The 12,147-nt window shown below is 39.7% G+C and overlaps 1 protein-coding gene across 1 annotated transcript in view; it reads right to left on the reverse strand.

Annotated features, from left to right (window-relative positions):
• Nucleotides 1-918: 918 nt before the first annotated feature.
• Nucleotides 919-12,147, reverse strand: part of stk17a (serine/threonine kinase 17a) — a 32,869-nt gene continuing 21,640 nt past the window's right edge. Inside the window, exons 3-7 of the mRNA XM_062441712.1 lie at nucleotides 5,369-5,516; nucleotides 3,634-3,760; nucleotides 3,495-3,543; nucleotides 2,219-2,398; nucleotides 919-1,285 (exon numbers count right to left, since the gene is read on the reverse strand). Coding sequence (XP_062297696.1) covers nucleotides 919-1,285; nucleotides 2,219-2,398; nucleotides 3,495-3,543; nucleotides 3,634-3,760; nucleotides 5,369-5,516 — 871 coding nt within the window. The remainder of the gene's footprint in view (nucleotides 1,286-2,218; nucleotides 2,399-3,494; nucleotides 3,544-3,633; nucleotides 3,761-5,368; nucleotides 5,517-12,147) is intronic.

The raw sequence follows: 12,147 nt of genomic DNA on the forward strand, positions 1-12,147 counted from the left end.
TTAGAATATCACACATTCTTTATGAGTAGAGTTTGCCCGGTTGTCATGGAAATGTAGTTGAAATTTAAATTTTTTCGGAGTCCTTTCCAAGACAGCTGTGCAAACTCTATCTACAGAGGAAGATAACGATTGAAAGCTCTAGAAGAACTACTAAACAGACTTTGATGTGAGGCTGTTTAGTCAAGTGCTGTTTTCAAAGTCAAAAAAATCACTTTTAAATCTCAATATTTTAAAGTTTTTGTTTATGTTTCGAGGCTTGATGCTGCACATAAAATGTCAATTCTGTTCATAAATATAGAATTATAATAATACATGTCCAGAGTTTGGGAGTGGTGGGTATCTATGGCATCTGTTCACATGTAAAGCCCTGTCTCATGGTACATTTTTCCTCCTGTGCCTTCACTCTAGAAGGTGCACATCTGGATTGAGCCTCTGTCTCTCTCTGCCTCTTCTTTGATGGATTTCTCTCTGATTAATTGTTCAAAAATAGCAGCTGTAGAAAGAAGACGTCACTCTTCAACACCAAAAAAGTTGATGAAGTTCAATTTCCAAACTCTACTGTAGCTTGTGGAACTACTTCTGTGTATCACTCTGTCAACATTTGGCCACTTATTCAGTTATTGAGGGGTGAAAGAACAACAGCAAACCAAATGAAACACCAAGATACATAAATCTACCAGAGCTGTTTTAGGGGTGGAGGTCTAGGTGTGTGTGCGTGTCAAGCAAGGTTAGCCTTGATGCATTCTGGGAGGATTATATGAGTAGGTGCTTATATAAAAAAATGTGTACACATAGAATATATATGGAGGGGAGTTTGTATAATCAGAGGGTTTATTTCTGTTACTGTGACAACACTAACTTTTCCCCTTCAGACAGTAAGAGGTTGGTGGTGGTGTGATGATGATGATGATGGTGGGGTTAGTAGATGAACTCTCCAGGGACCTCCTGCAGGGCACTGAAGGGTTCCTCGAACTTGAAACGTTTGGAGATGGCCTTCTGCTCGGCTGCCAGCACCTCCTTCTCCGAGGTGGAGGTGGAGGACTGGCGGCACTGGCCCAAGGTGTAGGCTGCCATCACTATCAGCTCCTCCGTCACTGAGCCTTCTTCCTCTTCCTCAGCTGTGGTTGTGCTGCTAGGAGTCTCGGGGCTGCTGATGGAGCTACTGGTAGTGCTGGAGGCCTCCTGGAGCTCCACTGGAAGGATTTCCTCCAGCGTCTGGCTTTGCTGAGTCTCTGAGGGCTGAAGCCAGGGGTGTTTGAGACACTGCTCAGCTGTGGCCCGAAACCTGAACACACACACACACAAATACAGTTAGAATTCTTTATCATTAAGCTGATGGTTATGTTGATTTTTAATGCGCTTCTGTCTCTTTATTTCTCCTTCTCCCCTTCTGCCTCTCTCTCTCTCAACCCCAACCAGATGAGGAAGATGGTCGCCCACCTAGAGCTCGGTTCTGCTTGAGTTTCCTTCCTGTTAAAAGGGAGTTTTTCCTTGTCACTGTCACCAAGTGCTGCTCATGTGGGAATGTTTGGTCTCTTTATATTAAATTAAAGAGTACACTCTAGACCTGCTCTATGTGAAAAGTGCCTTGAGATGACTTTGATAAATACATAGATTGATAAATAGGATGCATGCCTTAGACGTAGCAAAAATGTGACAAAATAACAACAAAAGTAATCTGAAGGCACTTTACACATAGAGCAGGTCTAGACTGTACTCTTCAATACTTTACTCTTTAATTAGTGGAACGGTTAAAAAGGCGGAATGATAAACATGTTTTCTGATGATATTTACACAGAGCACATTGTCTGTGACAGACAACGTCGAGTGTGACTGTATTGATGATGATGATGATGATGATGATTTCACGAGTGTGATTTTATGCTGCATTCACCTCAGAGTGGAGCTGCAGCCTGCGTCATTGTGGACAGAATGTGTATATTCTTTTTAGGAATCAAATTTTAGATACATGATTCCAAAGCAAGTCGGTGAAATACTTAGAAATAAAGAAGAGAAAAAACTATTCTCTAAAGTAATCCTTAAGAGTAGATTAGATTAGATTCATGGATTCATTCTTCCTACCAATCACACAGCTACTGACAATGTGGTATGAAACTCATTATAATTGTGTTTTGTGCTCTTTAGTGTCTATCCTAACAATTTTACAAAGAACCACAAAGGTTTATGTGTCTTGTAGATGAGTGAGCTTTGTACTGACTGTGGCTGTTTGCGGAGCAGAGTCTGCATGAAGGAGAGGGCGGCCTGGTCCAGCTGCTGCAGCTCCTCCTCGTTGTAGCTCACATTGAGCTGGGAGATGTTGAGAAACGTCTCCTGCTTGTCCTCGCCCAGGAACGGAGAGATTCCCGTCAGCATCACGTAGGCCAAAACGCCAATACTCCTGATCACATGACATGGAGCACAGAGGAGACTAAGTTAGGACTGCAAACACAACATCCTAGAACATCCTGTACACCGTTAATCTTTTAACATACACTACCTACAGCAAAACAAGGTAAGAGAGAATATTTATAATATACACAAACAGGAAACTATTGTGTTAATAATGTAGAAGGTGGGTAGTTTGGTTTGTCCACACCCTTCTTTCTCCTCTCTGTATTGTCTGATATGTTATTTATGGTCATCACAAGCTGTTTTTGTAGAGCCGCATAAAGTTATGTTCTTATTTTTCAGTGATTTGTGGATGTGATGCTGCCAGGCAACAGTGCCGTTCTTCCTGTTTTTCTCACTTGATAAAGGAAAATCTACTAAAAGTGAACAATCAAAAAAGCAAAACAATGTCATGAGCTGCTGTGATTCACCACCAGAGTGAAAACAGATATGTGTCCGTTCTAATCACACACACACACACACACACACACACACACACACACACACACACACACACACACACACACACACACACACACACACACACACACACACACACACACACACACACACACACACACACACACACACACACACACACACACACACACACACACACACACACAACTTCATGAGCAACCCAGGTATTCCAGAAAAAAGAATACATTTTTCACAAGGTGCATTTACATTTTCAACAGGGCCGAAGGCGGCACACACACACACACTCAAATGAGGTGCTGAAACAAAATATCAAAAATCTCTGAAACCTACATTTTTATGGATTACAGTGGAAAACTAAGAAATGTGCCACTAGGGGGCACCAGATTACACTACACCAAATTACACTCTACAAACAGTTTGCTGAGCAGCATCTTCAGAAACACTTTGTTAAATCTGTAACTGAAATAAAGTTTATGAAGGAAGTTGTAACAGTTTTAACAGGAAATCATATAAAACAGTGATAATGCTGACACTACAAACCTGTACTAATACAGACAGAACAGTCCAAATCTTCATGACATTCTCCATCAAGTTTAACTCATCAGTATAAAGGCAGCAGCACTGTGTGTTTATCTCATCACTAACAGACTGAAGAGTTTTCTTACCACATATCTGTTGCTGTGCTTATTGGCTCATAATTTAGAATCTCTGGAGCTGGAAAGAAAACAAACACACTAGTTATCCATCGCAACTGAGTCAGTGTAAATACTGTAGTGGTAGAAGTTAGACCGAGCATCGACTCACCGACGTATTCTGGGGTTCCCATAATCTCTCTGAGCTCCTGGTGGCTGCAGACCATCCTGGACAGACCAAAGTCCACGATCTTGATGTCGCCCAGAGGAGAGCTGCTGGTCAGCAGGATGTTCTGAGGCTGAGACAGGACACATAACAGCTTATCTTCTCTTCTTCATATCTAGCCAATAAATGTGTGTTTTCTCTCACTAGTTTCATACAGGAGACACTTATTTGTAGTAAATTCTAATCAGTATTCAGGGTTTATATCTCAGTATATTCACCTGCAGTCAACTTGTTACGTTAATTCAAATATTTTTGAAATAGTGTAATTACTCATGCTGCGGTTGGGATATATTGAACCTTTTTCTGTCTGAGCATAATATCTGAACATGTTTACAAGGCTGCTCATATTTTCATAACTTCATGTTCTTTCATTTCTATCATGAGTCTCTAAACACCAAAAGTCTTTTTTATTATTATTGATGGATGAAATTTGAAGTACTGCATTGGACTCAAGCCATTGATACATTCTGGCCTTTAGAGATTCCTTCTCTAACACGAGTCAGAATGTTAACAAGTTTTTATAAAACTGCCAGTTTGGTAAATGAAGAGGTGGAGTGACTTAACTTTCTGAACAGCTGCACTGCATCTCATATATTTTATTTTTCAATACTACAGCCAAGAATCAATTCAGCCTGGTCATTTATAATCAGTGGATGTTCAGATGCTAACTTGTTACAGTTGGCTGGTTCATCCAAATAGTGAAAAACTAAAAGTTACTGGGATTTGGTTTCTGGTGCTAACACAGTGCAGTGAACTTGAAATGTTTAAAGATTAAAGAAAAGAAAATCCAGTTACTCTGGATAATTTACAGAACACACTTTCAAACATTAGGTTTTTTTGTAATTTAGGTAAACTGAGACATTAATATGAAAACATGTATTGTAAATGAACTGTTAAATAAAGCAGATCTTAAATATATTGAGATTGAGTTTTTCGTGGATAGCTGATAAAAAATGTGATACTTGTGTTATGCTATGGCTATGGCTAGCATGTGATTCAAACATGGAGAAGCAGCGTTCGGTCTTTATGCTTCACATATCTGAACAAACTCTCAGTTCCTTTAAATCACAGCTGAAAACTTTTCTTTGCTGCTGAATTTTATGAAATCACATTTTAGTGTTAATATCTCACACTCCACTGTCACTTTTGATTTTCCTGTTTTATCTGTCTTATTCTATTTCAGCTTACTTTAATTTACAATTTAAAACTTTTCAATTGTGTTTAAATGTCTTTATATTGCCATGTGTTGCTTGTATATTCTGTCCTCATGCTTTTAATGTTTTTATGTAAAACACTTGTTGAAATGTGCTATATAAAGTCTAATGACTGCCCAAATCCATCACAACGTGTTTTGTCCAATCAGGACAAGTCTGAGTAAAGGAGACACTTCATACTGAGTGAATATTGACAGATGAATTTTTTTCAGGCTCTTCTAAAACTGTCAGTTAAATGCTTAAAGAATGTAAGCATGTGTATCTTATTCCTGAGCATTTTCTGATGAATTATCATCACTGACATCAGACATGTAGAGCTGACCATGGCCATTTGTATTACAATGTCATAGTGATGTAGTTTTCCCAGAGAAAGAATTACACTTCATTATACAGGCTATTACAGATCTTCTCAACACTAAACTGAGAGTGTCTGACGTGGTTTTTCACGCTTGTGTGTCTCCGCTGACCTTCAGGTCGAGGTGGACTACGTTGTTCTGGTGCAGGAAGGAGACTCCCTCTAGGATCTGCCTCATCAGCCTCTTCACGTCCTCCTCGCTGAAGGCCTCGTCTTCTCGATCTGACACGCACTGGTTGAAGATCTCGCCTCCGGCCGCGCTGCGCACACACAAACACAAACACACATCAACACCTGTAATTTAGAGTCTCCGGTTAACCTAACCTGCATGTGTTTGGAGTGTAGGAGGAAACCGGGGCGACCGCAGGAAACCCAAACTACCGCCTGTGTTCCCGTTTCATCCACAGGCTCACCAAAATCATCATCAAACTTGTCAGGGCTTTTTATGGCAGATCCCACAAGACAACGTGGAAATAAATCCCTCTCTAGACCAGGCTGTGTGAGTGTGTGTGTGTGTGCGTGTGTGTGTGCGTGTGTGTGTGTGTATGCGTTCCGACTTGCTGGAGGTGCTGGCAGAAATAGCAGAGGACCTCCAAACATAGCAAACTAATTATGAGTTTCACTTCAACGAGGCCATTTGTAGTGTTGACTGATCACTTTCTCTCCACCTCTGACACCAGAAAAAAAGCCTAAAAAAACAGCAAAATGAAAACTGTCTAAACCAAAAAAACAAAAACTGTAGCTAAACTGTAGGCCTCCTTTAAGTATCTGTAATTTCCTCTGACCTGAGATAAACTCTGATGGATAAACTCAATTAGAACGGGTGCATGATTGAAAAGAGAGAGAGAGAGAGAGGGCAGTCAGGAATAGACAAGGCGTTCCCTCAGGGTGCTGCTGAATTAGGCTTTATCTCAGAGGAAGGTGGAGGAAGAGGAAGAGGGGTCAGTCAGGGTTTTGCTTATTCAAGGTGAGAAGAAAAGCTCTTTAACCCGAGTACAGAGAATACAAACAGTCTGGAGGCATGTTAATGAAAAACTGCCCACAGGACCTCCATTGTACACACAGAGGTCCTGACTCTGATGTACAGTCAGTGCTCACAGCAGTCAAGGCAAACTTTATCCACAGTCCACTCTGCTTTATTAATGCCTTACGTTTGTACTAGTGGACCTCATTCACATCGGTAAAGACAGGTTTGTCCTTACAGAATTACTACATTCTGGGAAGACTGTGACATGACAGACTGTGCAGAATGAATCTATCATCCTTACTGTAGTTATACACCGAGTCAGTTTTTCCAACATTTTGGGAGCCTTCACTTTGACATTGACGTCTAAATAAAGTGGTTAAGACATCAGTTGGCTTGTTTTCAACCTGTTTGGAAACTGTCAGACTTCATTCAAGCAGTTATCAGATAACAAAATGTAAAAAAAAATCTGACTTATCCTTTAATATCTGTGGGTAAACTGGACTCTGTATTAGGACTCAGTCCAGTCCAGAGGAAACCTACACAAACCACACAGAAAAGCTCTGTTTCATTAAAGCAGAGCTGACTGTGAAAAGCTTCAACTGACAAACTCGAGTTTAACAAACTAAACCAGGATTCAACTGTTTCATAAAGTCTTAGCAGATGAGTTTAAGAACTTCTTAACCCATTCTTGTGCCCTCCTGCTTTAAACATCAATCCTGATTTTTAAAATCCTGATTAAGCCTGAATTACTCAATCTGGTTAACACCCCTCCAATAGAGATCAGTAGCTTGTTGCTGTGATTGTCCTGTGCTAAACCCTGAGCTGTCGTGCTGCCAGAAAAAGGGTCAGTTCAACCAATTTAAAAAAAAGAACTAACTTCTCCCATTGAACTTTGTTTCATGTATCTAAGTTTTGTGATATCGTATATATGTAGTGTGTAGTGCTAAATTCAATGAGGAATTCCATAAGTGAAACTAAACACTACTGTAACATCACTTACAATGTCAGACTCATTCTGTTGGAGCCAAATGCTTGATTTATGTTTCGATGAATATTAGATTTTTTCTGGTCTACTATTATTATTTATCTGATTAATTATAAGATATGAACATGAAATATTATGGTTTGAATTATTAGTTGAATCTGTAACAGTTATGAAATTGTGATTTATTGTTAATTCTGGTTATTTTGAGGCCGGCATGACTAAGCACAATTGATGCCGTTTCTCACCTCCGCCTCCTCTTTATAGACAGGTGACTGCAGCACCTGGGTATATTAGTGTGGCTATTGGGGCCGGCGGAGCTCTCGGTTAAAACCCTTTGACAACGCTGGAGCGCGTCAGACATGGAGGCATGTAAACCGAGAGACAAGAGCATCTTTTATTGGAAAAGATAGCGCTTACACATTCATACTAAAAGTGTATTAATACATTCTCTTTAAATGTTTCTAATAAAATAAGCTTTACCTTTGAGCTTAAACCCTTTAATAAATAAACCCTGACACAAGTGGTTAGTGGATTAACATGCTGGATTTGTTTACAATTTATGTGAGTGAGTGAATGGGAGAATATCAGAAACCAGAGCGCACGAGAAGACAGGATTTATAAGATATCAACTGCAATTGAGGGAGTGTGTGTTTGTGTACTGCGATGTGATTTGCTTCTAATCTGTGCCAGCGCTGTGCATGCACGCACGCACGCACACCTGCACATGAAGCTGCTTTCTACAAGTGCATTAACTGATGGAATGTAATTTCATTCCTCAGAGGATCAGACAGAAACTAATCCAGTCTGACATAAAGAAAACAACAAAACACTTCCTGCTCTGGAAGGTCTGCTACACAGGAGCTTTACTGCAAATACTACACACATAGATGAATTCAAGTGTGACGGCTGAGATAAGATTAAAAACTGCATATGGTCCATTTACCTCACATATGACTGTATCTACACAGGGTAAGTCGTGTGTAGAGGCTGTAAAGAAAGGTGTACTTTCACATCTTAGTCTCTTCACAAAGTCTTAAAGTCAGTGGGATCATCTTTAAAACAGCTGCAAAGTCTGAACGTTAACCTCATGTTTCCATACTGTCTTCTTGCTTTGTTCAAGACTGTGTAACTGTGAAAACCGTTTTCTATAGTAGAAAGCTGCCAGAGCACTGTAGTATACACAAATATTTAATATATGAAAGGTTAGGGCTGGCACCAAACTTCCATACTTGGCACTGACACGAGTTTACTGACCAAACTGCTTCCATACTATCAAGTATTAAAAAATCTTATCATTTGGTTCCAAGTTTCCGGAGTTTTCCAGAACATCTTGAACAGTTTCTCAACATAAACAATAGTGGAGTCTCTGAAGTCTGCAGTGGCTTCATCAGTAACAGGACGTTTGACCAAAACATGTAACAAGTAGGGAAGACAGGCTTTTAAATTATAATTATTATCAAAATATTGAAGATGATTATATTGCTATGGTTTGTCGTTTAAACAGTGCTGATTCGGCGTCCGGCTGACAACGGTGTCTTGTGAGGCTCGGCTAACGTTAGCTAACACATTTTTTTGACTACAGTGCAAGGGACAAGTTAAGCAGCATTCACGTAACGTTACGTAAAGCCGAACATGTCTCATAGTAGTGCAGTAGTATTTTCGCTGTTTGTATGCAAACATGATTGACGCAGTGTGAGGTCGATTCCTTTCAAATCGTCAAACAGTTTCAGTGTCACTGTGCAATGGCCTGTATAAGAAGGGCTGGGGAGTAACGGATTACATGTAACGGCGTTACGTATTTAAAATACAAAATACGAGTAACTGTATTCCGTTATAGTTACAGTTTAAATTGGTGTATTCAGAATACAGTTACTTTCTTAAAAAAGATTACTACCCCGCCGGCGGGGGCAACAGCGCCCCCTATAAATTAAAACGTCTCAGGGCAGTTAAACAAGCACGAATATAGTCATATGACACACCGTAACTCGTGGAATAAACCGTCAAAGAAAAATCCTAACAAACTTCCCATTGTAAATTAACAACTACAAATTATGTCATACCTTCGCTGTTTTAAGGGTTAAAAGTTGTGTCTGGTCACATAATATTCCTAGTAACAGCTACTTCAATGTCTCTGGATCATTTTGAGTCGGTTCAAACCAGTTTCCATTTATTTACATGGCATGGGGGATGAATTGCAGATAGCCTGCCCCGTCGTCCTCAATGCGAACACACGGTCTTTGTCTCTATCTAGTGGTTGAACTGTGCTATTGTGACATTTAACCAACTGCACTACTTTGTAGAGGGCGTGAACTTTCATTAGAGGTGTCAATCTTTCATATTGCCCTTTCTGCTGGAGCCCAATTTTTTCTTAATTCATCAATATTTAAGAATACAAATTTTAATTTTAATTTCCCTAATTTCTGAGCTGTGGAAATTGTTAAAGGTAAAAGAAATTGAAGAATGTTGACTCTTGGATGCCATTTTTCTTTAAATAGTATCAGTTGCAGGAAAAAACGTACCACATTTGTGTTTTGTGTATTTGCATAACTTTTTCTCTGAAGACAGGAATAAGATCGCTCTCTAAAGCAAATGTTAACTAAAATCAGTGTCCCAGATAAACATGTTCAACTAAACGATTTTGAAGTAAGCATTTATTGATTGTTTACAGAGCAGATGTGATTTTTGTTTAATTCCAAATGGGATTATTATCATTTTTCTTGTACTTTTTGGTTACTTTACATTGTTGCTATATTATTTTGTTATGAAAGCATCCAAAGATGGAAATAAATTAAAATTCAAGACCTATGAGTTTTCATGTGATTTTACTTATTCATGGTAGTGTGAAATTAATTAATGCAAAAATAATCGTGATCATCGTAATACTGTGATTATTTCTCTGACAATAATCGTACCAAAAAATCTGTAATCATGACATCCCTAATCAGGACAACAGGTCAACATGGAGGAAGTGTTACATTTGCATTAACTAAGGAGCAAGATATTACAAATAAGGACGCGTCTCTAATACAAGTCTGTCCCCCCTCAGGGAACTGGCATAGAATTCAAATACCTTAACATGGGGCCCAATTGGACAGGCTGAACATTTCCCTTTGGGGGCTTTCCCAGGGTCCTAAAAATTCAGGAGAGGGCCCTAAATAAACTAAATTTTCCCTAGATGACAAGGTCGAGAAATTTGGCGTAATTATGTCCCCCATCCACCAGATGGCTCAGTCTCCGGGTATTGGAAAGAGGAGGTTGATGGCAATAACTTAATGGCTCAGCCATTGATATTTGAGAGGGAAAATGTTGGGAAATGTTGGGCAGAGCTTACAATGTGCTGATTTTGGAAGCTCTGGGTGTCCCAGAAAAAAAGTTCTTGCCAATCCTAATTTGCCATAAAATTTCTCCAATTTCATACGATCACGGAATGGGTTCCAAAGCACCCAGAGACCCCACATTTTGGAGTAAATGCTCTCCTTGGGCTCAAGCTTAAGCATCTAAAATGTGGTCATTTTAGGCATTGTTCAAAACAATTGCTCAATTGTTATACCTCCAAGGGGTTGAGAGGTGTAGGTGTAACCCTTTGATGAGAATAGGTCATTTTAGACCACATTTATTTCAACATTTTCTGGGGTGTTGAGGCTGAAATATGTTGATTTGCACTCATTTCAGAGCAATCATACGGTGGTTTCAAATCTCTATGTATTTTGTCCACTCTGCAGGAAGATGTCCACTTGGAATTACAAATGAATGGGGGTTGAAAGTAAGGGAACATTTATTTTCAAAGTATATTAAATGGTGAACATCATATTTCAGTTAAAATTGCTTTAAATTATGTTAAATTCACACAAGTACCTAAACATCAACTCTTTCCAATCCAGAATCCGGTGTCTTGAGCTTTTTCCTCTGCACAGCTTTTTCCTTTCAGAAGCACTGTGGCAACATGCGACCAAATCCACTTGATTCATGAGCTTGCAGAGATCACCTGGTGCAATTTAGGAGTCAAAATTCATAATAGAACAAATTGTTCTCCAACAGCATCCCCAACCATCTCTCTACAACTTCTGTGTGGTACAAAGAACTTATCAATTCCTGGCCTGGACAATGCATTGCCAGTGAACAGAATCAATGCAGTAATTACATTTCCTTCATAATGTACAACATTCTTGGCTTCCTAAACACAAGTAAACTCTCTAAATGAATCAATTAATAGACTATTGAATAAACATTTTGGTCCTCAATGGCCGAGGACGCTCACTAAATGGGCAATCTACAGCACCACAAAACAGTCATCACCTCCATTCATATGGTCCCAAACAAAAGCAGATGGGCCTGCTGGCTGTGCGTTTCCTCTGAAGCCTGACAGTAGCTTTGAAGCCCAGTGAGAGGTCAGGTTCATGCAGGCCAGAGGGCAGTCAGAGTTTGATTGGCGAGTTGCTAATGTAATTAATGAAATCAGTGTCAGCACAGTACTGTGGGAATGGATCAATCCAGCTTTGATCTGCACCCGTTACCCTCAACCTCAGATGGGTTCGTTGAAGAAAAAAAAGAGCAAAAGTGAACGTCAGCTGACCTAAATACTCTGCTTCATATTTGACCTACTTCAGACATACCATAAACACAAACACACACTCAATACAATGGTAGGAATGTGTTATTATCTGAAGCAACCCCTTATGTGAAAAACAGGGCAAGTATGAACTTACTGGACACTCCTTTACAAGAATGCCTCACATAAACTGAGTGCAGATATGGGAATTATCAAATTCTGATTTCTCCGTCAAACTTCAGGTAGATAGAAATGCTCCAACAGAAGCAGATCAGTGGAGGAGAATAACTACATCCACAAAGGACAGCAGAGACAAAGAGACAAATGTGCGTGACAGAGAGGCGGAGAGATAAAGTCAGAGTGAGGTCAAGTGAATGCCTCGGAGCAGCC

Source organism: Scomber scombrus, chromosome 20 (assembly GCF_963691925.1).
Source record: "Scomber scombrus chromosome 20, fScoSco1.1, whole genome shotgun sequence".
Taxonomy (NCBI): domain Eukaryota; kingdom Metazoa; phylum Chordata; class Actinopteri; order Scombriformes; family Scombridae; genus Scomber; species Scomber scombrus.